The sequence below is a fragment of the Gobius niger genome (genome assembly GCF_951799975.1).
Source record: "Gobius niger genome assembly, chromosome: 1".
NCBI lineage: Eukaryota > Metazoa > Chordata > Actinopteri > Gobiiformes > Gobiidae > Gobius > Gobius niger.
The window spans coordinates 4138823-4160624 of NC_136852.1; the positions used below are offsets into that span (position 1 = coordinate 4138823).

Here is a 21802-nt window from a genome sequence, read left to right on the forward strand (position 1 = left end):
TCTAGTCCAATGTTTCCAAATTAAACAGTAAATATTCTCATCCACTTGGTCTCTTGGATATTCGGGAAATTCATATAAATTTGTCACCCACTTAAAAGTTAATTTTAGAAAAGGCAATCACCAAAGTGTCAAAATCATTCACACAGATTCAACCAGACCGCATTTGGTACTTCCTCACAACAGACAACAAATATAGCGCACCAGAAGATAGAGGTTCTAATGTGCTTTTTCACAAACCAAGATTGGCGCACTAGGAGATACGATCTAATGTGCTTTTTCACAAACCAAGATTGGCGCACTAGGAGATACGATCTAATGTGCTTTTTCACAAACCAAGATTGGCGCACTAGGAGATACGATCTAATGTGCTTTTTCACAAACCAAGATTGGCGCACTAGGAGATACACGATCTGATGTGCTTTTTCACAAACCAAAATTGGCGCACTAGGAGACACGATCTGATGTGCTTTTTCACAAACCAAACTTGGCGCACTAGGAGACACCAAAATCTAATGTGCCGTCAGTCAAAAGTTAACAAAACAAACAAAAATTAACAGACCCAATCTTGTATCTCAAACCCTACAGAACATGGACCCCAGGTCCGCGCTAATCTCTCGGAAGCCCTCTGACTTCTCTGCGCCCAACAATTAAAAGTAAACAGCTCCAATGGTCTCGCGTCACAAAAGATGTCAGATCTAATGTACGCCTCAATAACAAACAGTTGCGCGTTCTCTGAAAGAGACCCTGAGTCTCTCACGCGACTTCTGCGCCCGTCTCGGCGGCTTTTCTCAGATCACGTCTGGAACCACTTTCATCACAAAACAAACATTCACGATATGGTACCATATCAATTTGATACTCTGAAATTGCCTTCATGTTAAAGTCCAATTCACAATTCCTAAACCACACCAATCATAATCTTAAAATTCGGTCAGCAAACAAACAAGTAAAATTGCTTACCTGTTAGAGTGCTGATCCTGTTCGTGACGCCAACTGAAATCATGGCGTGAAGGAAGACAAGAGACCCGAGCGTGGAGTTAAGTTTTGAGGATATTTACTGGGAGAAAAGTGCAGAGTATAAACACAGTTTTCACACAGAATGATGGTGTACAGTGGTTTATATCACTTTATGTAAATGAGCTATGTATAAGGCGGGTCCTTAAAGAGTTAGGCTAAACCCATATTCCCGAGCAAGATTGTTTTCCTCAGGGAGGTAAGTTGAGATCATCTGTGTCATACACGTAGGGCCTCTTGGTCAAATAAGAACATATGAAATCACATATCCGTCACAGGAAAGGTGAATTGAAACCATCTGTGTTTATAATGTGGAGGCCCCCTTATACCAAGCGAAAACATATCAATTACCCGAGAGGCTGCAGAATTCGGGCCCCAAAGATGGGAAAAACACTTTTTGACGTAAAGGCTTCCCTTTGCAGGCCCATACATGGAGATGACTCTGCAATAGCTTACATCTATAATATAATTTAAACATAGTAATGTTAAAATTATGATTTCACCAGTTCAAATATGGCTGTGACACTTGTCTAATGCTTTCTCTTTTCTTGCCGGCATTTTAATAGGATTTCTGATACAGTGAAGTCTGTCAGTGATTTCAACAGTTTTTACAGTTTCTGCAACTTAATAGGGACTTTCGCATAACATGTAACTTAATTCACCTTATTCCGGACGTTCGCGTGGGCGCCGCCATGAACTGTGCCCGCCCCTTTTCTCCTATGTGTTAACATGGGGCTGGAGAAGTCCACATAAAATCAGTCTCTACACGAAAACAAAGCCGTTTTCAGGCCGCGCAGAGAAACGCTGCAGTGTTTATTTGTCGGTGCAAATGAACATCGGACATTTTACATAACTCAATCAACTACACATCAGATTTGAGCGGAGAATATTTTCCCTCGTTCTCCGTTAAAATGAACGGGCAAAAGTGGGCAAGGCAGAATAAGGTGAATAGGGACTTTCGCATAAAATGCACGGTAATGCAACTTAAAGAGACTTTCGTATATAATAAACTGTAATGCAACTTAAAGGGACTTTCGCATATAATAAACTGTAATGCAACTTAAAGGGACTTTCGTATATAATAAACTGTAATGCAACTTAAAGGGACTTTCGCATATAATAAACTGTAATGCAACTTAAAGGGACTTTCGCATATAATAAACTGTAATGCAACTTAAAGGGACTTTCGCATATAATAAACTGTAATGCAACTTAAAGGGACTTTCGCATAAAATGCACGGTAATGCAACTTAAAGAGACTGTCGCAAATAATAAACTGTATTGCAACTTAAAGGGACTTTCGCATATAATGCACTGTAATACAACTTAAATCAGTGTGATGAGGATTGGTCGCAAGGGACCACAGCAAACAGAGGTGGTCGTAAGGCATGAGAGTGAGCAAAGGTGGTAGCAAGGGACGAGAGCGGAGGTGGCCGCAAGGGACGAGAGTGAGCGGAGGTGGTTGCAAGGGACGAGTGCCCCAGAGCGAGGGCCTTCATCGCCGCTTGCGGCTTTAATTTGTCAATGTTTTCTCACTTTTTTGTCACATTTCCACCATCGTTTTCGTCTCAGTTTTGTTGCTATTTTCACTGCTTTTTTCCAGAAGCTTTTGGACTGGGGTAAAGCCAACCTGGGGAAAATGTGCTCGGTTCAGGTGGGAGTTAAGGGGTTAAAAGTGCTCAAACTGCCTTCATTAAGCAGCCGAGGGAGCCGTGTAGGAAGTGGATATTAATATTTTAACCACATTTAAATAGTCTCAGCCTTCACTGCACCATTAGAACTTTACATACATTTAAAAGTATAAGCAGCGTTTCTCCTGAGGGATGGCCTGTTCATAAGTACAGAGATGAATAGGTCTGTGATTACATGCAGGTAGATTGCCAGAGCACGTGATGCATTTCCTGCCTTTAAAACAGTCTCTCCGGCTCCACCGCAGACTGTGAATGTCATTAAGTCAGCCCCGGTCTCTCGCGGCCTCAGACGGTGAGTAATATACGCCGCAGACCCTCCGAAGGGATGAACTCGGATGTGATTTAGCACCAGGCGCTGACAGAAGGGGCTTTGTCACATATTTACTGGAGGAATATATTACTGAAGTGCGTTGCCTTTTGTTTGACAAGTTTGTGTTATTATTCTTACGCCGCGACTCGATGATTAACATTCAGGGCATTTTTATCTTGTTGTCCTCGAACTTCCTGAACTTTTGAAATATACATGCTCTGTTCATCTGTCTATACATTTGTACCAGGGTTCTCGCCGGGATTTTTTCACATGAATTTAGGCCCTGTCCAAACGAAGTCAAGCTGAGGAACAAACGCAAAGATGTTTTCGTTCGTTTACAGAGTGGAAAGATCTCAATACGCCGTTTACGTGGCTCTGTTGTTACGACGTCTTTGCAACTTTTACTGAGAACACATCACTGTTGTCTGTTATCCATAATCTACTGACCTTATAGTGACTTTTCCTCATGGATCTATGATGGTTTGACTCCGCTCCTCTTTGCTCCACTGCAGTCCACAAGCCACAGGTGACAAAAAACACGAGTCAGTCAAATGCCTGTTAAAGTACTCTAGAAATGTGAAAAATACTGTCAATTCCTTAAAATGTCTCAGCAGAGCACCCTTTAGGCCATAATCCTAAAAGAATACTCATCTAAAAGAAGAAATGACTTACATCTACTTGAATTAAGAGATTAAATCTAAAGTATGAGTAGATTTGGTCTGGCCTTAGAGCAGATAAAACCTATTCTTACCAATGGAACGAGCACAAGTTTTTTGTTAATTCAGATTATTTTGTATAATTTCAAGTGAAAAATCAAAAAATATATAACCGTAGAAGTTAATTTGTCTGATTTCCAGTGGGATTTCTATTTGTTCCATTGGCAATCGCGTTTTTATCTGATCTGCTTTAATTGGAGGGTTCGGCCCTTGGTCTTTTGACGATGAAGAAAACCGGCCCTCCAACGAACAAACTTGCCTACCCCTGTCCGAAATCCTTGAATCAGTTTCATTTTCACTGTTTACATTCCACAATACCTTGTCGGACTATGTCTCCGAGCTGGCCTGGTGTCGCCTCCGGGTTCAGAACAGCTGGAGGAGGTGTGCGTGGATCCGGAAGTCTGGGCATCTCTGCTCAGACTGCTGCCTCTGCGACCCGGCCCCGGATAAAGCGGAAGAAAATGGATGGATGGACATTCCACAAAAGTTTACTGCATATGCGCCTCTACATCTTGTTCTATTATCTGTGTTAGCGTCACAGCGCCTCACACAGGCCTGGAAGATGAATTGCACTGTTTTCACAGACCTGAGTCGACCCATGAGGACTCACACATTTCCTAAGCTGGCTTCGTGCTAACAAAGAAAGTTTCTGAAAACATAAGCGTTTTGTCTTTGTGTGGATAAAGCCTTAGACCCCTATACAAATAAAGTTCCTATAAGTACTATTTGTTGTCCTCAACCTGTGAGACGTTTCTGTGACGTCCCTGCAATGTCTCCGAGATCTAAAGGTCAGCACACACTACATGACTTTTATGCCCGATTTTGCTCTAATTCAGTCGTGCCGAGTCTTCTCGAGTCGCGTCTCGTCGAAGGCAGTCACACAGAGTCGGGTCGTGTTGTGTGGGGGGGTCATGTAGTGTGGGGGGGGTCACGACTGGACTGAGGTTCGAATCGTGTAGTGTGGGCGGTAGAAAGACGCGACTCCAGTCGTAGGAAATCAAACATGTTTGATTTTTAAGCCCGATTTTGGACGCACTAGAGAAACGTGGGTGATTTTACCGTCCCAAATGTGAATGACAGAGAGATATAAAGACAGAAAAACACCGCCACGCCTCCTTTTTTTCACTTCTCTGTTAAACCAGCCCCACACACGAAACAGCACAACTTTATATCACCAAACGTTCACGACAACCACCTTTTCCAGCTACATTTCAACCACAAACAGAGTTTAGCGGCACTGAGGCTGAGGTCCATCTCCTTTTCTTATTAAATCCACTGAAATACGTCCCGCTTCTTCGCGTCGCCAACTTTTATCTCCATTTGACAGAACTATAGCCAAGTTGAAGCTTTGTAGTAGCAGTAAGCTAGCGCTGCGGTGTTGTGACATTGTTGACACCGTTGACCAATCGGGACACGCACACGTTTTCCCACGCTCACAAACACAGGCCTATCTTATAATAATAATAATAATACATAAGTCTTATATAGCTTAGTCTTATATATGGGTTTGAGAAGGTTTAAGTCGGCAGAGCGGAGGCGACGGGATGGGCGGTGGCGTTGTAGGAGGTCTGTGAGGTATGGAGGGGCCAGGTTGTTGAGGGCTTTGTAGGTGATGAGCAGAACTTTGTAGTGGATGCGCTGTTGTGCGGGGAGCCAGTGAAGCTGGTGGAGGACGGGTGTGATGTGGTCTCTGGAGCGGGTGTGGGTGAGGAGGCGGGCGGCGGAGTTTTGAACATATTGCAGTTTTTGTAAATCCGAGGAGGGGAGACCGTACAGGAGGCTGTTGCACTAGTCGAGTCTGGATGAGAGTTTCAGCAGCAGATGTGGAGAGGATGGGGCGGAGGCGAGCAATGTTACGGAGGTGGAAATAGGCAGTTTTGGTGATCTGACGGATGTGGGGCTTGAATGTGAGCGTGGGGTCGAAAATTAAACAAAGATTTCAGATCTGGGGAGAGGTGTTGACTGTATGGCCATCGACGGAGAGAGTGAAGTCTTTGGAGGAGGTGAGGAGTGATTTGGGACCAATGACGATGATTTCAGATTTATTGCAGTTGAGTTTGAGGAAGTTGGTGTGAAGTTGGTGGATACTGTTGCAGGAGTGATGGATCTGGTACTGAGTCGTGTGTCGTCTGTGGAACTGTAGTCCGATCTTTGCGGATTTGGGGTCAGTTTTCGAAGCCGGAGGAGAAATGAAGCCGTAGAGAGGACAGATGCGCAGTGTTATAAAACATCAGCTTTTTGTCAGCATCGTGTAGTGTGTTCGCTCTTACGATTCTCAGTCGTTAAGTGTGAACCCCCAGACGTTCTGCAATCGCACTGAATCCAGTCGTGTAGTGTGGACCCCCCATTCTATATAGAATAGTTTAAGACTAGAAAAATCGTGTAGTGTGTGCTGACCTTTTAGAGAGACTTCACATGACCTTTTGCAGACATTGTAGGGACGTCACAGAAACGTCTCACAGGTCAATAACAACAAACAGCATTTGCAACATTGCCACAGCTGCTTGAGTCCACGTAGACCTCTCAGGGACCGTGCAGAGACTCAGCTGAAATCAAACCTGTTCAAGAGGTCTCCAAGTCCCCGGGCCCGGTGAGATAGGCCCTTTCGTATGTGTGCAATCAATTCGAGTTGCATCATAATATAAAACAATGAAAATAACACCACTACCACTGCAACCCGCGACAAATGTAAGTCTAGGGCCCTGCCAGACCGAAAAACTAGTAAAAAATGTTGCTTCTTGTTTGCAGTTTCTACATTATTCAAGTAGAAAATAAATGCCATGGCCCAAAGTAATGTTTTTGAGTCTCATTTTACTGTATATATGTCCACTATGCCTCTGTTGGTGTTTGCAGGTCTACGATAAGTGCTTCCTGGGCTCCTCGGAGACGGCGGACGCTCACAGAGTGTTCAGCGGACAGATCGGAGCGGTGTACGTGTTCAGCGAAGCCCTTAACCCCGCGCAGATATTTGCTATTCACCAGCTCGGACCCAGCTATAAGGTACTTTCACCCGTCTGTACGTCCGGAGGCGATCTGCTGTGAAATCACTGCAGCACTGGACTCTTTCTGCTTTACCATGGACCAATTTAGACGCTTTTAGTGGCCTTTGAATAAAAGTAAAAGAGTTCAGTGTCTTCAGTGGAGCAACGATACGATATCCAGGCTGATATCCCCGGGACCATCTTACAAAACGGGTCTAAAGGTGTAAAAGCCTGAAGACAGCTGTTGAAGCGTTGCCTCTGTGACGAGGGTCTGAGCTCGGGTTTGCTCTCGGTGTGACTCTGTGTTGTTTGCGTGTCTGGCCTGAGCTCTGATGATATGAACTCCCAGCTTCATTTCCCTTTGCACAAATTGAATGTGCTCTGAGCCGTGGCGTCTAATCTGCTCAAGTTTAGCCCAGGACCGTGACATCCGAGTGTATCTCAACTCGCCACTCTCCTGCTACACAAAGTACTGCACGGAAGTAGAGTTTCTGAGGATCTCTGCTTTACTTGGGGAGTCTAGTGCCGAGAACTTGTTACTTTTACTCCACTTCATTTCTATAAAGGTAAAGAGTCAGTTTGTCCATTTGTTTAGTTCACACAAGTACGATATGGAAAATGCACTTTCGGTTTTGGATTCATTGTCAAGCGTAAAGCGGAACTTCCACGGAGGAGGAGTCAGGAGTAGAGGACGCTGTCGTCTACCTGCTGGAGCGGGCGCTCACCCACCTGGAGCTCGCCGGGAACGCTGTGAGGGTCATGTTCTTTGACTTCTCCAGTGCTTTCAACACCATCAGACCGGTGCTGCTGCGGGGGAAGCTGGAGGAATGTGGGAGTGGATGAACATCTCACTGCATGGACCATCAACTACCTCACGAACCGACCACAGTGTGTGCGGCTGCGCAGCTGTGAGTCTGAGATGGTCGTCTGCAGCACCGGGGCCCCTCAGGGCACCGTCCTCTCACCGTTTGAGCGCACCAGTCGACCTGTGCTTGAACACCTGTAAGACAAAGGAGATGGTGATTGAGGAAGACACTACCGCACACACCGCTGAACATCCAGGGGGAGAACATTGAGGAGGTGGACAGTTTCAAGAACCTGGGTGTTCACCTCAACAATAAACTGGACCAACGCCCTGTACAAGAAGGGCCAAAGTCGCCTCTATCTTCTAAGGAGACTGTGGTCCTTCTGAGGAGACTGAGGTCCTTCTGAGGAGACTGAGGTCCTTCAGAGTGAGCAGGCCTCTGCTCAGGACTCTTTATGACTCTGTGGTGGCCTCTGCTCTCCACTACGCTGCCGTGTGCTGGGCCCCGGGCCGCACAGAGCGGGACAAGAACAGGAGGGCCAGCTCCGTCCTGGGCCCCCTGGAGTCTGTGGTGGAGGTGAGGGACAGGAGGGTGTTAGCCAAGCTCACCTCCATCATGGACAACACCTCCCACCCAGTGCACGGGACTGTAGAGGAGCTGAGCAGCTCTTTCAGTGGCAGACTGAGACACCCTCAGTGCAAGAAGGAGCGCTACTGCAAAGCCTTCATCCCCACTGCTGTCAGACTGTACAAATAAAGTAACATGTGCAATAACCCCCTTGCAAAACTATGTGCAATAATCTCTGTATCAGCAGCACTTTATTCCCTGTTTCCTGTCTGTTTCGCACACCCTGAGTGATTTTATTGAACGCCGATTGTAACAAGTGAATTTCTCCGTTGTGAGATCAATAAAGGATAATCTTATCTCTTATCTTATCTGATGTGCTCTTTTTATTGCATGTTATCACTGAGCTGTAAAGTAAAGCTTGTCCCGTTCTGCTGTTCCAGAGCTCCTTCAGGTTCCGGTGGGAGAGCGACCTGCTCCTGGCCGAGCACCATAAGCAGCTGCTGTACGACGGGAAACTGTCCGACGCCATCGCCTTCACCTACAACGCCGCGGCGGCCGACGCTCAGCTGTGCCTGGAGTCTTCGCCCCGAGAAAACCCCTCCGTCTTTGTGCACTCGCCTCACGCCCTCATGCTCCAGGTCAGACAGAACCGTGTTTCTGTTGACCTTTTTCTCCAGCAGAATAACAACAATACGGCGATATATTCTGCAATCCTCGGCTTTCAGTTTTCAGCCTGGATGAAATGAACAGATCTCAGAGATTCCCAACAAAGTTTAAAAGTAATTTCTATTTAAAGTTATATTTATTTGCTGACGCTTGTTTAGATTATCCTATTTGGTTTAGACCAGGGGTGTCAAATAGATTTAATAGAGAGAAATTTTCCAATAAATGAATAATATTGAGCTGTGATTTGGTCAAAGCCCCAACTTAACTGTAGCTTCATTAATAACATCGGCTTATTGCACTTTACAAGCCTGTGTCACAAGTTCTTCAAAGTGCAGTCGTCATGATTCATTCACTCCACACTCAGTGGTGGTAAGCTGTTGTTGAAGCCACACCCGCCCTGGGGCAGACTGTCCATTTACCACGTGGCTATATAATGTGTTGTTCATATCCTGAGCTCTTATTATGTCAGTGCCCTCTGCTGGACGCGTGTGGAACTCTTTCCTTTTTCTTTTAAATGTAATGCCCCCTAGTGGCTAGAATGAGCATTCTGGTTAATCTTTAAAAATGCATAACTCCGCACAGGAATGGGCTAGAGCAGGGGTCGGCAAGTTTGCTCAGTGGAGGGCCAGGATTTTTCATCGTCAAAAGACCAAGGGCCGGACCCCCCAATTGAAGGAATTGAAGTAAAGCATCACTTTCTGCATATGCCAGTGTTGTACATCATATACACTGGAAAAATGTCCGTCGTAAATTAGATAAATCACTTAAAATCGCTTGAATAAAGGTTTTTTATGTGAAATTTGAGTCGGTTGAACTAATCTATGATCAGATAAAAACACCAATGCCAATTGAACAAAGAGAAATCCCACCGGAAATCAAACAAATTAACTTTTACTGTAAAAATTTTAATTTTTCACTTGAAATTATACAAAAATCATCTGAAATAAGAACTTCCATTGGCAAGAATAGGTTTTATCTGCTTTAACCAAATCCACTCAATCTTTAGATTTTTTCTCTTAATTCAAGTAGATTTAAGTAATTTCTTATTCGTATTCTTAGAGTATTCTTTTAGGATTATGGCCTAAAAGGGTGCTCTGATTAGACATTTTACGGAATTGACAGTATTTTTCACATTTCTAGAGTACTTTAACAGGCATTTGATCTCTGATTTGGATCATAATATTTCTCAAAATCATCTCGAGGGCCAGAGTTGGATGATTGAGGGCCGGTTTTGGCCCCCGGGCCTGACGTTGCCTACCCCTGGGCAAGAGACTAACTTTTTTTTTTACATACTCTGGAATTTATGCACTACAGGGCAAGGGCGGATTAAATCATCTCGCGGGCCGGATTAGGCCCACAGGCCGTATGTTCGACACCACCGCTTTAGACTGTCTGACTTTGGACAAACAAAAAGACTCTTACAACATGGAAGAGTTGCTTTGTGTTTTATCACAATATAAACATCAGGGCTGGGACAAAATATCGAATCGCAATAGTTTTTGCTGCAATGTCAAGTATCAATACTTTATCAAGTATGTCAATATATCTGTGTAAGCTCTCAGTCGTACAGGAGTTGTCCATCTTCAATGAAGGTATTCAAATCGTCTTCTATACTCAGTGGTTGAAGTCTCGAACGTTTCACCTCTCATCCAAAAGGCTTTGTCAGCAAAAACTAAAGTTCTGTTCAGCTTTCAGCCTAGATAAAGACCAAAAGGGGAGGAGTTGGGGTAGGCCCGGTCCCTCCCCAGAAACTACCAGTTCCTCCTTGTGCGTAAACACCTTTGAAGTAGAGCGTCTCTAACGACCTGCTCACTCCAGAGTATCGATGTGTCCTGACCTCTTCAAAGCTGTTCACTGCTAATTACCTGCCTATTGTTCTGTTGATGCTGATGTGCCGTCTCATTGGACTGGCAGAAACCGGCTGTCGGCGAAGGAGGTTAGAGTAAAGTGGAGAAAGATGAAATCTGAGTCCACCACGAAGCCTTTTGGATGAGAGGCGAAGCGTTCCAGACTTCAACCACCAGTACAGAAGACGATATGGCAATATGAACTTTGGACACATGACAGTGCCGGACACCATGCTCTGAAACAGTCTAACTTTCATGATTTTTCAAAGGCAATTTCATTTTGATCCCGAGTTAGGTTTTTGTCCATCTTCAGTGGAAAACTAAGCTGCTTCCCGTAGACTCTCAAAGTGGTCTCATCTCGTGTGTCTGTGCAGGGAGTGAAGGCCACTGTGACCCAGTCCCTGCAGAGCGCCCTCCACTCCATCGGGGGCATCCAAGTGCTCCTCCCTCTCTTCGCTCAGCTCGACCTCCATCAGCAGAACGACGGCACGGACGCTGTGTGGTACGATCTGACAGGAGAAAGAAAAGACTTATTACATTGCATTCAAACATGTTTAATGTCTAGACATGAGGCTCTTTCCAACTGTGTCCCTGAAGATGGAGATTTAGTCACAGCTTTAGTGTCATTAACCACTTTTGAGTTATTTCTTATCGAATCTAGTCTTTTGGTTGAAAATGCTTTTAGTTTTTGTCATGTTTTAGTCATTTCGAAATGTTATATAATAATAATACGTTTTGAAACCAAGTGCTGGGGTACTTGGAAGTATACATGCCTTTCAGTCATGTGACCTTTGTTGTTGTGGCGGCCATTTTGAATACCGAAGTAGAATAATGCAGTATTACAACATGTAACAATATCTCTACTCTACTCTATCATAGACAATTGATTGACAGTGGCATTTTTATGTACTTGTAGTCATTGCTCAAGAAGATAACAGCAAAAACACGGCCCCAGAGATGCACGTTTATGTGAAGAAACCAGTGAGTCAGTGTTTAAGATGTTAGCATGCTACCGGTTAGCATTTAGCTTCAACATGATGAACACATGTAGACTGATAATAACAGCATAGATATGAGCTGTTCATAGATATGAGCCACACATGTGTTCATCGTGTTGAAGCCATTGTGGTTGACAGTTGCTAACCGGTAGCATGCTAGCGTCTTGAGCAGCTTAAACACTGACTCTGTTGACATAAAAATCACAGAGAAGGGTTTTCTGTTTCCTCTTTGATGTGTTAATTTAGTCTGAGGAGTGAAGCAGATCTTTAGTAAATCCTGGACAGAGCTGTGACGTCTGCGCCACATTTTCTGGTTATATCACATAACATGAGTAGAGATATTGTTACGTGTTGCAGTACTGCATAATTCTACTTCGGTATTCAAAATGGCTGCCGGAACTCTGCGTGATGTCACTGAAAACCCATGTATTGGAAATGTGGATGACGGTTGACAGGCTGTACTAAGCTTTTAATAATAAATAATAATTATCTCTTTATTTATTTAGAGATGTATATCTTTTGACAAACAGATGACACCGCATTAGGCTCTGGCAGAAGTGTCAATGTGAACAGGACTTTTCCCAAAAGCAGCCGCTCTCCTTGTCTTCTCATCATTTTTTATTAACAAAAAGAAATGACAAAAATGTGACAAAAAATGACAAAAATTTGATTAAAAAAAGGACAAAAAAAGGACACAAAATTGACCAAAAAATGACAAGAATGTGATAAAAAAAAATGACAAAAATGTGACAAAAAAATGACAAAAATGTGACAAAAAAATGACAAAAATGTGACAAAAAATGACAAAAATGTGATAAAAAATTGATGAAAAAATGACAAAAATGTGACAAAATGTGACAAAAAATGACCAAAAATTGATAAAAAATGGACGAAAAAATGACAAAAAAATGACAAAAATGTGACAAAAAAATGACAAAAATGTGACAAAAAATGACCAAAAATGTGACAAAAAATGACAAAAATGTGATAAAAAAATGACAAAAAATTGATAAAAAATTGATGAAAAAATGACAAAAAATGACAAAAAATGACAAAAAATGACAAAAAATGGACGAAAAAATGGACGAAAAAATGGACGAAAAAATGACCAAAAATGACAAAAATGTGACAAAAAATGACAAAAATGTGATAAAAAATTGATGAAAAAATGACAAAAATGTGACAAAATGTGACAAAAAATGACCAAAAATTGATAAAAAATGGACGAAAAAATGACAAAAAAATGACAAAAATGTGACAAAAAAATGACAAAAATGTGACAAAAAATGACAAAAAATGTGACAAAAAATGACAAAAATGTGATAAAAAAAGGACAAAAAATTGATAAAAAATTGATGAAAAAATGACAAAAAATGACAAAAAATTACAAAAAATTGATAAAAAATGGACGAAAAAATGGACGAAAAAATGACCAAAAATGACAAAAAAAAAGACAAAAATGTGCCAAAAAAATGACAAAAATGTGATAAAAAATGACAAAAATGTGATAAAAAATGGATGAAAAAATGACAAAAAATGTGACAAAAAAATTACAAAAAAAATACAAAAATGTGACAAAATGTGACAAAAAATTAAAAAAAATTGATAAAAAATGGATGAAAAAATTACAAAAATATGACCAAAAATGACAATAAAAATGACAAAAATGTGACAAAAAAAGACCAAAAAAAAAGACAAAAAAGTTACAAAAATGAACACCCAACAAAAAAATGATGGAAAAAAAAATCTGAGGAAAACGATCCTCTCGATTTAGGCGTTAAGAGGTTAAAACTGTCCTGAGAAAAGATGAGAATGGTCGTGGATCGCTGCCCAATCAACAGGCACGACTTTGACTTATTCTGAGCAAAAACAACTTCCTATGCTGTGCTTGTTCTGTTCCAGATTAGACATTCTCTGCCTGAGCCTCAGGACAAACCAAAGTCAGGCTTGTGCTTGATTTTAGCACATGACTGCGCTGCCATCGGAGCCACTTCTGCTCCTCATTATCGCCCGGGTCCGTCCAGTGTCCTCTCTATCCTCTCCACACGTCTGGGCCTCTCCACAGCAGCACGGCCTTTCTCTCCACAGGCCGATGATCATTAGGTCCAAGTTAGTGGAGTTCCATCAGTCTGACTCCTCTCTCCCGCTTTTCACACTTTCCCCTCACCGAACATCCGCAAAGTTAAATGTCACTGGCTTTTGTTCAGTTGAAATTGGAATAATGAATTAGACACGAGAGGCTCTGGAGACGTGCAGTGTTTGTGTGGATCCATAATGAGCGGACGAGTCTGGGCTGGAGCGATAGTTGCACTTAGCTGAAAGCCTTTGGAGAAGAGCAGCCTTTGAGACTCTCTCATTCTGCAGGACAATGAGAGGAAAAATATGTTTGACTAAACCATTTCAACACATCATATGCAGCAGTCTTAAAGGAACAGGCCACCGTTTTTACATACTGAGATATGTCCTTACCTGAGCTGAGACGAGTTCTTTAGGACCTGTCTGGTCTGGTCTTCCCCCGTGCCTTCAACACAGCACAGACGGCGTTAGCATTTAGCCTCCTCTCCTCTATAGCTCCAAACCAGGTGAAGATAGAAGCTACCAAGCTCTTCCATGTTTGCACAAAATTAAACGCTGTGGATTTTCTAAGCGGATAAAAGGGGAACTATATTGTAAGGCGTAATAATACCAGGAGTAGTCCGGCGTCCGCACAGTAAAGTGAAGATATAACTGCGCGTATTTCGAACTACTCCTGCTATTATTACGCCTTACGATATAGTTCCCCTTTTATCCACTTAGAAAATCCACAGCGTTTAATTTTGTGTAATTATAGGGAGAAGAGGAGAAGCTAAATGCTAACGCCGTCTGCGCTGTGTTGAAGGCACGCGTGAAGACCAGACTTCAAGCTTCAAGAGATATAAATTTGAAAGTTTTGCTGAACATTACTGATGTATTTATGAGGCAAGGCAACTTTATTTATACCGCACATTTCATACACAAAGCAACCAAATGCACCTGAGTATGAGAAAATTATTGCAAGTTTTCTGTCATTTTATGTGTTCCTATAAGAATAAGGCATTTTGTGCAAATTCACAAGTGAAAATATCTGTAACAAAAAAAAGGATATCAGCTCCCTCTTCACCACGACAGACCGATACAGCGACCGCATCACTGCTGAAGAGGGGGGTGGGGGGGTTCGGCGCAGTGGCTTATGGGAGGGCACATAGCTCCTAATCACCGGTGAGTTAGCACCAGAGGTCCCTATGCTAAAGTAGCTATGTTAGTTAGCATCGAGGCTCCTTTTCCTAACTCCTTTCTTACTGACAGCCCAATTCGGAAGCATCTTGTCATGGTGGACGCTGACGCACATCCGGTTTGGCGTAAGAGCTCTTACCAATCTGCTCGTTTCGGATGCAGCCAGTCACTTCCACCCTGGTGTGAAGATTCCCAGTGTCTATAAGATAAATGTCCTTTGTGTTGCAGCGCCGCCCTGCTGGCCGTTCTCCTCCAGCTCCTCAGAAGCTCCGTGTCGCTGCAGGAGCAGATGCTGAGTGGGAAGGGTTTCCTGGTGATCGGGTTCCAGCTGGAGAAGGTCAGACCTGAACTTCTACTTTCCGTGTGGCTCCTCATGTCGGCCACTTTATGCACATCTCGCCTCTTTGCCTGTGAAATCAGAACCTCCAACAAACCATTTCCTTTTTGTTTTATTCCAACTCAGTGGAGCAATCTATTTTCTCTCCGCTGAACTCTGTGTTTTCCTTTGAAGAGCGATATGAAACAAAAAGTGGCACATATCTAAATGAAATAGCGTTTTTATCTCCCGCGTGCGTAGCGTCGTTCGCCTCGGCCCGTAATCTCGAGTTCGTAATCCCTCTGTGTCTTTGAACGCAGCGCAGTGAGGGCTTTGTTCCTGCTGCAGTCTCATTCCCGCTTTAAAGTTCTGTATGCACATTTGTTTTATTGTACTTAAACTTTTTTGGTTTTCAGTCCCACTGAACCTCTGGACACTTCACGATACAGCACAGTCATATTTTGACAAATGATAAAAGGGATATCTTTAGTTTATGCTGTGTTGGATTCATTCAGAGGTGGGTGATGAGAGGTCAGGTATATACCACCATACCGGCCCACAAGAAATATACATATACACATATAATACGTAGTCTATTGACGTGCTCCTCATTATATGGGTCCAATTTCATGATATGTCCACTAGGGGTATTTGATGCTTTTTATACCCCTCTGCAGTTACACTGGTTTAGTTCAAGGGCTTATTGCAGGGGTGCCCAAAGTGGGGCCCGCGCCCAAATTTGGCCCACCGAAACAATTCTGTTGGCCACCAGAGAGTGACCTACTTTTGCGCTGCGTGTGGCTACTACTAACTCTCTTCCATTCATTCTCAATGGTAAATATGGATGCAGTACACTTTTTGACCACCAGCGTCAAATTGGGGGCGCTGTTTCACTCCTTCTGCAAAGTTAAGGAAACACTGTCGTGGTGTCTTGGTATGTCTTGGTATTTATCAATTACTTTCACAGTTTTCCAACTTTTATTGCAAAGGTTGTTGACGTCAACAACAGTATAAGTTAAAAAATTTAAATATTTCAAAATAATCTAATGTGGCATTTTCTTTGAGTTAACAAATGAGGTAAAGTTACTGTAGGTGCTGTAGATACAGGTAGGGCTGTGCAATTAATCGAAATTTGATTACGATTTTGATTATTACACTGAACGACTACATAATTAGCAAAATCGTTTTTTTTTTTTTTTTTTTTTCAAATTTTTTAATTTTTTAATTTTTTAATTTTTTTGCAAGGCAGACTTGCATTATTTCATGGCGCTGGGATTATTTTCCCTTCGCATTTCACGTGCCATGGCTTATGCTTTTGCCTGACATAAAAACAAACAGCGCTGTGTGATGAGTAATCAGGCCGCGCTGCTCAGTTTTATTGCACAGGTGTGAGGGCCGGCCAGCAGGGGGCAGGTGTGAAACAGAGACCTCTCCTTAATCGAGGCAAACTTGACTGTTCAGAAAACAGAAAATATCAGCATAGTTTTTTTAATGAATAAATATATGAATCAAATAAAGACTTTTTTTTAAAGGCAACAAGTAATCGTTTGAATAACCAGGATTTCAATTATGCCAAAAATAATTGTGATTATTTTTTTTTTCAATAATTGAGCAGCCCTAGATACAGGTGTTTTTTGTTTTGGACTAAATTGCTACAATTGTTGATTTTGTTCTACTAAAACTAGGCTTTTGCCATAGTGACCATTTGTTTTAATATAGCATGTTATTTGCATGGATAGAATCAAATGCAAATGTAGGCTATCGAAAAAATAAAAAGTAAATAAAATAAAGTAACTTTATAATTTGCAGTTATATGTGTTTTTCGTGCTTGACATCGCTGTGTTTGGCCCGCGACTCACAGGCACTTTTTCATTTTGGCCCTTGGAGACAAATAGTTTGGGCTCCCCTGCCTTATTGTTCTGCTAACGGCCTCGACAATTGCATTGCGCTCGTGTTTCAGGGCGGTTCATAACATTAATGTACGTGTGGTGGCGGCTAATGCTCCGCTCGTTAGCTCCATAGGTAGAGCGCCGGGCTCATAACCAAGAGTTTGTAAGATCAATCCTGAAGAACAGAAATCAGCCAGGCCGATTTTTTTGCAAGTCCAGGCCTGCGATGTTCTAAGGGAGGACAATACCAATTTTGTTCCACGACTAAAAAGAGAAACAAAAAAAATCAGGTCTATAAACATAACTTTTTCCACCCTGAGTAACAAAATCGGCAAGTGCGTGATGCCACAGTCAAAGGTGAATTAATTTGAACAGAAATCAGCTTTATGCATTGCAGGATTTCCGCTCTTTCCTAACCCTCTCCTCTCCCCTGCAGTCGTCCCGTGGCCACTTGAGCAGAGCTGTTCTGGAGCAGTTCCTGTCCTTCGCTCGGTTTCTGGACAGTGTTCCTCACGGGGCTCCTCTCCTGAAGCAGCTGTGTGACCACGTCCTGCTCAACGCCGCGCTGTGGATCCACACACCGACTGAGGTCAGACCGTCGAAAATCATTTTAGATTTAGAAGAGTTTTCTAACCAACAAAATAGAACATGGTGATCGAACAAATGAACCTCGTTGCTGACGGAGAGAAAGAGTCCAACTGACCTTCGCAAAACCCCGCCCAAAAACAGTCATTGTTACCAACCGTTACCAGATATTCTCCTTATCTCCTGCTTTGCTCTTTTTTTTTCCATTTCAAAGCCGGGAAAAAAAAGCTGAAAACGCCTGCTGACTTGTAAGCCAAGGTAATGGTCCAGCTTCTATGTCCTGATCCAAGCTCCTGATCCTTAACCTGTCATGGGGTCAACTGTTAGATCTCTATGCAGTTAGCGAACAAGAGCTTCAGCAATTTTCCCAATTCGACCGCCCTTACCCAGGGCAGAAAACACAGGGGAAGTGACATCACCAACAGCTGTTTCAGAAAAAACAGTGAAGTCTGCTCCTCCACAGCACAATGTCTGCAAATGATGCATGTGGCTTAAGCTTCTACTACATGAAAGCAAAGGAACTGCCTTCGTTTAAGCCGTTTCCTGAGGCGGCTCTTTAACACACTGACATGTGACTGAGCTGTGGTGACGACAACATGGATTTTGTCAGTTTTATAAAGTTTGGCTTGTGTAGAATTTTTTTATTTTTATTAAATGTTCCCCTGTCAATCAACAGTGATTGTGCATGAAAAATTACTCGATGGAGGTTGAGGGATTGGTGGTGCGGTGGCTTATGGGATGGCCCATAGCTCATAATCACCGGTGAGTTAGCACCAAAGGTCCCTATGCTGAAGTGGCTATGATAGTTAGCATTGAGGCTCCTTTTCCTAACTCCATCCTATCTTCCTCCGCCCAATTCGGAAGCTTCTTATCATGGCGGACGCCGACGCGCATCTGGTTTGGCTTTCGACGTCTTACCAATTTTCAAGTTTCGAATGGGGCCTAAGACTCATTTACCATTGGTCTTGTCTAGGGCTGGGTTCCGTTAAACGGTACCTACTTGGTACCGACCGAAAAGCTCCGGTAGAGGGCGGTATCGGAAAACTTTTTTTTCGGTGCTAATTTTCGGGTCTTTTTCTCTCCAAACGTCAATAAATGATCCGCATTGAGTCTAAAAAAGCCTGAACTCATGAGCAGCTTCAGCGCAAATGTAGAAGCAAAGCTGTAACTTACTCACACTTCAGTCATTATCAGAGATGGCAGAGCCGCGTCTGAGCCAGGACTAAACCAGGACTAAACCAGGACTTAAAGTAAACTGGTTCAAAACCAGGACTAAACCAGGTCTGAATAAGAAACTAGACTCTTAGACAAATAGAAAAGCAGTGACAACGAGAAACACATGGGCTTTACCTTTAGCTTTAGCCCCAGAGCCTGAAGTTACTGCTGTTGTTTAAACTCCAGCTGCACCGGAGCATTTGGGATCAAAGATTGTTTCTGGAAAAGGTGAGCGCTCACTCTGCATTAGCCATTTTTGGAACAGTTGTGGTACATTTTTAGTGACAGAGTGAGCGCTCTCACTTTGTAGTGAGTGTGTTTAGAAAAGTTTATCTGAAAGAAAACTTTGTCCTGATGTGGATCTGTCTCTGCAGCTCAGAAGGTAATATTGTCCTTTCTCTCTTTTTATCACGGCTTTAGTGGGAATTCTGCTCAAAACAGGAAGTTATAGATGGCACTGCTGCTCCTGTTTTTTGATGTGCCGTGTTTGGACTTCCTCCTGAACGATAATTGTCCTATGCACATTATTTTAACTCAATTAAAATAACATAGGTATCGAAAAAAGTACCGTTAAGGCACCGGTACCGAAAAGCAGGTATCGTTAAAGTAGTGGTATCGAATCATTGTCCAACAGTTTCATGAGCTGTCATTGCTGGACATTGTCACAGAAAAAAAGTATCGTCTGCCGCCGGAATATGTGACACATTTACTTTTAAGTGCGACAGGAAGCGTTTAGATGCTCTTCGCCGAACCTTGATTCTGTTTTGCCGGCGCTGAATCACTGAATAAGAAAGCTCTTCCTCCTCACATTAGAACAGCGCCCTCTGTTGATGCTTTTAAGTTTACTTTAAAAAAAGACACTTTTACTCACTAGCGGTTAACCCAGCATAGGGATTGTGTGGTCCTTCTGACTGCCTCTCATTCATTTTTACGTTTCTGGTTTTTTTTGTGTTAACCTCTTAACTCCCGCCTGAACAGAGAACATTTTCTCCAGTTCAGCTTTACCCAAATCCTGTAGGCCAGTGTAACGCCTCATTTGAAAGCTAAGACCTACAAAACTCATCTAAATGGATCTTTTTCCTCACGTCATCAGATTTTTTTTTCCATTTTTTTTTTGGGGTACTCATTTTTGTAACTGTTTTGCAATTTTTTTTTCTTCATTTTTTTTCACTTTTTGTCACATTTTTGACATTTTTTGTGACATTTTTGGCACTTTTTCATCAATTTGTCATTTTTTGTAATTTTTTGGTCAAATGTTTGTACATTTTTTGTGACATATTTGTCACATTTGTCATTTTTTCGTCACTTTTTTGTCACATTTTCATCATTCTTTTCGTCTCAGTTCTGTCGCTATTTTCACACCTTTTTTCCAGAAGCTTTTGGATTTGGGTAAAGCCAAATTGGAGAAAATGTGCTCGGTTCAGGTGGGAGTTAAGGGGTTAATCAACTCTTTAGTTTTTCCGATAGTTAAGTTTTCTTGTATTATTTTTTGTAATTAGTGCTAATTTGTGGAGACTTTGTGTCAGTAAAATGTGATGTACAAATGAAGCTGGATTGGATTAACCTACACTTCCTGCTGAAGCTAGCTAGCAGTTGCTAAAGGGGCGGGGCTTTTGCGAAAGGTCAATAACCATCTGTTAGCCATAATGTTCTCTCAAAAACGTCTAAATGATTTGATATCTTTCATCATTAGATTTTTTTCATCCCGTTGGACTGAACCGTGCACCCTCACCCCCCGAACACATCTCTCCATTTGCAACACATTAAATGATTGCAGACTTCATTACTCCCTCTCATTTCTGCCAACATTTCTCCCCAGCATTCTCGATCCCTCGCTACTTTAAATAATCGTGCGTGAAGAAAGAAAGTGGATGGGGAGTTATCAAAAGAGCGAGAGGCGAGTTGTGAGGCGCGGGGCGACTGCTGCTGCTGCAAGACCCCCATGAATAAATAACAGCAGCAAATAAATACGAGAGAATGTGGAGAGCTGTGGCGCCTCAGACCGAGAGAACAGGTCTGTAAATTGTGTTTGGGAAAAGGCAGGTCTATTGCTTTAGTTTTAGACTCTAGAGAACAAGCAAGCTCTGCCATTTTATCCTTTGAGCCGGTCTTCATGCAGGAGACACACAGTATCATGTCAAATCGATTTTTAGAGGCTTTTAACTATTTTATACTGCTGTTCCCTCGTCAAAACATACCTTAAAGGGATATTTCAGGATTTTTGACATAGGGCCTCATTTCCTAGTTATCCAGTGTTGCTGATTTCTGGAGATATTTTTTGTTGTAATTCATGCAGTTCTTATATTTGAAGAGTTTTGTGGCGTTAGGCTAATGCAAGGCTAGCGCATTTCTATGGTATCAGCTAGCCTGCATTAAAAACAGTCTGACCCGCTCCACAGAGCACCTGAGGCAAATCACTTATAACACCAGACTAACCATATAAATGTCTGTGTCCGTAGAATAATGTTTGGAATATAACTGACCTACATCACATGAACAATCGCATTTTGAGGGACTATTTTCTAGCAGATCACTGCGCCACCGCGTAGCTTATACAACCACGAAGCTGATGCTGCTCAAATATAAGGTATTTTAAATGCAAAATGGTTGGAATGATTCTATGGACACAGACATTTATATGGTTAGTCTGGTGTTATAAGTGATTTGCCTCAGGTGCTCTGTGGAGCGGGTCAGACTGTTTTTAATGCAGGCTAGCTGATACCATAGAAATGCACTAGCCTAGCACCACGAAACTCTTCAAATATAAGAACTGCATGAATCACAAAAAAAAATATCTCCAGAAATCAGCAACACTTTGGATAACTAGGAAATTAGGCCCTATGTCAAAAATCCTGAAATATCCATTGAAAGCAGTACAAAGTAGCGTGTTTACCTTAATAAATCCTTTCCGTAGTCCCTCTGGGGGTAATACAAGTGTTTATGGGATGA

The 21802-nt window shown here is 42.5% G+C and overlaps 1 protein-coding gene across 1 annotated transcript in view; it reads left to right on the top strand.

Moving 5' to 3' along the window:
• LOC306966731 (neurobeachin-like) overlaps positions 1-21802 on the top strand; it is a 684825-nt gene that overhangs the window by 251167 nt on the left and 411856 nt on the right. The window contains exons 8-12 of the mRNA XM_079561544.1: positions 6585-6731; positions 8526-8723; positions 10973-11100; positions 15077-15185; positions 17490-17642. Coding sequence (XP_079417670.1) covers positions 6585-6731; positions 8526-8723; positions 10973-11100; positions 15077-15185; positions 17490-17642 — 735 coding nt within the window. The remainder of the gene's footprint in view (positions 1-6584; positions 6732-8525; positions 8724-10972; positions 11101-15076; positions 15186-17489; positions 17643-21802) is intronic.